At 46.9% G+C, this 5,471-nt stretch overlaps 1 protein-coding gene across 1 annotated transcript in view; it reads right to left on the bottom strand.

Annotated features, from left to right (window-relative positions):
• LOC119356661 (kinesin-like protein KIN-14I) overlaps positions 1 to 3,608 on the bottom strand; it is a 10,296-nt gene extending 6,688 nt beyond the window's left edge. The window contains exons 1-6 of the mRNA XM_037623643.1: positions 3,105 to 3,608; positions 2,506 to 2,578; positions 1,815 to 1,946; positions 1,411 to 1,640; positions 1,000 to 1,327; positions 8 to 107 (exon numbers count right to left, since the gene is read on the bottom strand). Coding sequence (XP_037479540.1) covers positions 8 to 107; positions 1,000 to 1,327; positions 1,411 to 1,640; positions 1,815 to 1,946; positions 2,506 to 2,578; positions 3,105 to 3,223 — 982 coding nt within the window. The 5' untranslated portion in view covers positions 3,224 to 3,608. The remainder of the gene's footprint in view (positions 1 to 7; positions 108 to 999; positions 1,328 to 1,410; positions 1,641 to 1,814; positions 1,947 to 2,505; positions 2,579 to 3,104) is intronic.
• Positions 3,609 to 5,471: the final 1,863 nt, after the last annotated feature.

Below are 5,471 nucleotides of genomic sequence, written 5' to 3'. Positions count from 1 at the left end.
GAAATACCATTGCCAACTTCTGAAGACTTAGATCCATTAACAATCTTTCGGCATTCAAAAAGACTGAAACTGGAATATACTGAAAGTTTGATAATGCCAGCAAGTTCCTGTCATAACAGGATATTTTGTTACTTACGACTTCAAGTTAACAGAAAAACACCGTGCACACAAGATTGAAACCAAAACTTATAATAAGAAAAATGTACAACAGAAACACATATACTGGGATGTGATGGTATGGTTCAATATCCACTATTTGGTCAAACAATATTAAGGAATAAGCAAAGTAGCAACAATGGCTCATATGACACACAGCACAAAGTGAACACCTTTGCAGGGTTGAGTAGCTGTGCATTTACCTTATGGAACTATGGGAGCTGAAGAAGGTGCCTGTGAGTTGTGACTACTTACTTCCCGGAGTGTCGAATGGTGATGAAAACAATCAATAACCATTCTGACACCCTACCTACAGCCTAATTGTATAAGGTGGTTAGGCTCAGTCATGAGGTGTCTGAAATTCTGAACAGAGCAACTCTCCAGACTGTGTATACACCTAGTAGCAATGAGCTACATACAAGTGAATCCAGCCAGAGATGCTGTGGCACAGGTTCTGTTTTAACTATGGTTGAACGGTTACGGCAAAATGTACATTCAATCTATGAATGGAAAACTTGTATTCAGTGCATACTTGTGTATAGCACCTTTATGAATATAATTTGAGAGAAAATAGTCATGACCACAGAACTAACAAACCAAAAATCAATTAAATGAACCACCCTGTGCACACAATCTAAGAGGCAAGTTTGAAAGTATTGACAATCCAGGCCCATTACTTGGTTAATTCACATCGTCGTTATACCAAAAGCGACAAATCAAATCACAACTAAAGTTGCATACACGCCAAGCAATCTTCTAGATCTGACTAGGTACATTCTTCTAAAGAACCATTTGGTACATATCAGTTCCAAACCCACATTAGCTCAGGAGAGATGCAGATACCTCAACAGCATCGGCAACTGTTGTTGCCATGTCGTAGGTGATCTCTTCAAATGTTTCATCCAAGAAAAAGACAATTGTTGTAAGCTTCCGGCTGGTTAAAAGAGCTTCTATCTCCTCCCGCGCAGGAATTGCAACCCGTGGGCCTGCCTTAACCGAGCGTTTTAATGCATTTAGTGTGTTCAGTGCTAGAACTCGAACATCTGAATCTGTTGTGGCTCCATGAGCAATATAGTGAACATACTCAGACAAGTATGCCCCGATATCTTTGCTTGGTGGCATGGAAGATGCACATAAATACATTAGCTCCCAAGCTCTTATCAACCAACTCCTGCAGGAACAATAAAATTATGGTCCGTAAAATAAATCTGAAGCCAGCAGGTGCTTGTTCTACATGAGAAACCCATTACTTACCGATCGGGATTGTTACGTGTTTGTTTTGAAATCTGCGCAAATAGCTCATCTCGAAGTTCGGACCGCTTCAAAGTATGCTTATAAAGCTTTGCAACAAGTTCAATTCTTTCTTCCAAACTTATTATTGCAGGTGAATCGACGCCCATGTACTTTAATATGACATGGAATAATTTAATTGAGCGGCTTACAAGGTCATTAGGTACTTTCAGTAACGAAGTTGGAATAGGATCCTGCAAAGGGAGAGCATAGAAATGATAAATTAATAAAACAAAATGGCACCATAAGCAATTTCATGATGATTTTATAGTTCTGCGTACGATATTAAACCGCGGTAAGAGAACATGCCCAGAAATCAGATTGCTGCAACATAATCTCGTACATGAAATGGGTTTCAATAGCATTACCTTTTGGAAACACAACATATCTTCCAAAGTGAACTTCTCACGAACTTGCGGACCCACTGATTTTTTAATAAAAAAGCCACGCTTTCCAGATGATTGAATCTGTTTTTGCATTGCCTTGAGAAATCCCTCCACCTGTTATATTTCAACACTAAATTTAACATGGGACAAAATGGACTATGGGAACCATATCCATGCTTACTGCTTACTAACTGATACTGAATAATTGTGACATACTCTATTAAACCTGATCCTACTAAAATGTTTCAGTGCATCTTAGAATGGTTTACAAAAGTTGCCATTGAGACTGAAATAAGAGAAATGTAGAGAGACCCAACCCAATAAAACGGTGGCTGTTACTGTTCCTTTGAATGGAGAGTACTGTAGGACTAAGTAGGTAGAAGAAACTCCTTTTTTCTTGTAGTTTAGAAGAGAATTCAAGCATGAAAGTTATGCGACTTATCCTTAATGTAAAGAACCCACACAGGCACACACCCACCCCACATAAACTAATTTATAGAGAGAACAAAATGGTACCCCATCCCACGCATCAACAGAATAACGGGTTATGCATTGATGCTAAAGTTAGCATTTCATACAGTAGCAGACGATTTCTCCCTCCCTTTTGAAATTGCCATGAGATATATCACGTCACTGGATAAAGTGGGTAAGCTAGAATCAAGGAGACATGTACCTGGAACCTGTCGATTAGCGGGATTGCTCCAGCAAGCTCCGGGGGTATGGACATGGACAATGTCGATGGAGTACTGTAAAATGCAATTCAGAGTGTAAGTATCGATCCGACTGTATGTCATCAGGTAACCAAAAGTTTGCATGCAGAATGTGACAGGAAAGACAAAACATAGAATGTCGAGACTGTCTCCAATTGGAAATAACCATTATAAGTATTGCAGTGCGGTGGGTGATGATTACGAGCCCAACAAACATAACCGGTTATAGCGAGATTAACACTGAATAAATAAACAGATTCCCGTCTGAACCCAACCTTTCTCCGCTTTCCACCAGTCTGGGAAAACTTTTCTGTTATGAAACAAGCTTAGAAAATTCAAATCCTGGGACGAACAAACTCGCCATAAGGCATATAGCATGCGTAAGCAGCAATATCCTAGGATAGTTGTGCCAGAATCGAAACAGGTTCAGAAAGTAGTACTATTATTCCACCAACCAAAACAAACCGAAGTAGCTACAGGCGACGGGCGAAGAGAGCTCCTCAATTCGTAAGAAAAAAAAGGTGCACGAGACGGCTGAGGAGGGGGCGGAGTAGCTACTCACGGCGGCGCGAAGTTGTAGCTGCCGTCGCTGTCGTACCCGTCGGCCGCCGCGGGGCCGTGCAGCGGCGTGGCGGCCGCGGAGCCGTTGACGCCGAGCTGCTGCGGCGCGGCCGACGCCATCCTCGCCTCCCCGGAGACGGCGGAGACGTGCGGTGCGCCTCGGTCAGGCCCAGGCCCCAGCTCCCATCCACCAATCGCCGCCGCCGTGCTGGAGCTCAGATCCGGGGGCGCGGGGAATGGCGGGCGGTGGCGCCGGCTCACAGCTCCGGCTTCCAGCTCCGCTCCAGGCAGGGGGTCGGGCAGCGTGCAGCGTCGCGCGAGCAGGTCGGTCGGGGAGAGGTGAGGCGGCAGATCCCCCCGCAATGCTTGCGGCGGGCGGCGGTAATAATAACCAGGCGCGCGCGCGAGGGAGGGGAGGGGGAGATGACCGGGTCGCCGCCGCGTGCGCGTCCGGCAGCGGCCGGCAGGGCGAGATCCGAAAGCGAGCGGGGAGGAGGCGGGGGTGGGGACGGGGAGGGGGTCACGGGGGGGAGGCGGAGTGGAGTAGTAGTGGCGAGGAGCGAGCGAGGGAGGGAGGAGGCGGGTTAAAGAAATCACGCGGAGGCGCAGCGCCGAGGAGAGGAGCTTTTTTGGGCAGCTGTGCGAGCGAGCGGGGGGAGGAGGGGAGGGAATTACTGCGCGTTTTGATTTTCGCGCTGCGTTCCCGTGCGCGAGGGGAATGCCAATAATTCCAACACGGAGCAGTACTACTTTTAAAAAATATATTAAAACGTACTCCCAAAGAAATGGGAGTAATTTGTAAAGTGAAAAAAAAAACAGGGGGAGAACTGTGCGGGCGGCCTGCCCGGCGCCCGGACCATATGGCCGAAATGACGAGAGAAATGGCATCCCAACAACCCATTTTGAATGCAGAGTCTTCTATTCATATAGGGGGTGTTTGGTTCAGAAGTCCTAGAATTTTTTCTAGTCCCGGGAACTAATAAAAAAGGACTCTTCAGTAGAGTTTTTTCTAGTCCCTATAGAAAAAGTCCCTCCTGTTTGATTTCTAAAGACTTTTTCTAGTCTCTGGGACTAAAAAGTCCTTGAACCAAACACCCTCGTATACTTGCAGGAAAAATTATGAGAGTGCGTCACATTGATCGTTATGTCTATTTAGGTGCCACATCTTTTCTGCTAAATTCCCACTCCCATTTGGACATGTCCTCCCCTCGCCGGCTCGGCACCCCCCCCCCTCCCGCACCCTTTCTCCACCAAGTCCCTTGTCGGCTATCATCGAGACGCCGACGCCAGCTAGCCCACTCCCATCACATTTTGGCCGACCGCATGGTCCTCTCCCCTCCCCGGCTCGCCTCCAGCCTGCAGGGTGTCCGCCACACTAGATGTAGCCGGCAAGGCATCCGCGGTACACACCAGGCGGCCTCCTCCGCAACGACGCCAATCGTAGCAAGTTGGTAATGTACAATTGATCTTTCTGGAATTATGTTTAGAATTTATGGGGACATGAATAATTGACGCATACATTGCTCCTACTTTGATTGACATTGATGTCAATCATGTCCGTGTCAACCATACAACTGAACATACATACAATTGATGTCAATCATGCCCATGTCCCTTGGATTAGGCAGAAAACAAAATCCTGAACCAGAACAATTGGTACTTGTCATTCTTGTGCCAAATATTGTATGGCACTCGTATCAGCTTTTTTTTAGACTGTGCATACCCTTTCTGTTTTTATCACCGGCTAAGCCACTGGTGTGGAATGGAGGCGCATTAACCGTGCATGCGCTATCACGATCCTCGTTACGATCAGGTCATCTATGATACCAACATGTGATACCGCTCACTATGAATATAGGTGATACCGCTCACTATGAATATAGGTGATACCGCTCACTACGGATATAGTATCATGCACTCATATTATATACATGATGGTAATAGATGATAGTGGCCTGATAAGATGGCCTGTCTGGGATTTTAGTTTTGGACCGACCTTACCCGCCCAGCCCCCCTGCTAACTAACTAACTCCAGCTGTCATCCGAGGGGCGGCCATGCGGTCATGCATGTTGTAGCGTGTAGTAGTAAAATGAAATGAGGTGGTCGCATTCGCAAGCGTATCCTTGTCCCTGCCGGTGCCGGCGCCGGCCGGCAGGAAAGTTAATTCCGTTCGTTGGCATGGGGCGCTAGCTACGCCTTCCAGCCTATGCCGTCTGTCCTCGGCCTAACGCGAAAACTTGTCTCACGCCCGATTGCTTGCTCGCTTGCTTGACCGCGACGCGTGAGATGTGAGCGTGCCTCTTGGCGAAACGTCGCGCTACTACTGCTACCACTACGTATCGACCCCGAATGGGTCCAGTCCATCAG

This window comes from Triticum dicoccoides, chromosome 2A, assembly GCF_002162155.2.
Source record: "Triticum dicoccoides isolate Atlit2015 ecotype Zavitan chromosome 2A, WEW_v2.0, whole genome shotgun sequence".
Classification (NCBI taxonomy): Eukaryota; Viridiplantae; Streptophyta; class Magnoliopsida; order Poales; family Poaceae; genus Triticum; species Triticum dicoccoides.
Note: the sequence above shows the minus strand (reverse complement) of the source record. Positions and strands in the feature narration are given on the sequence as shown.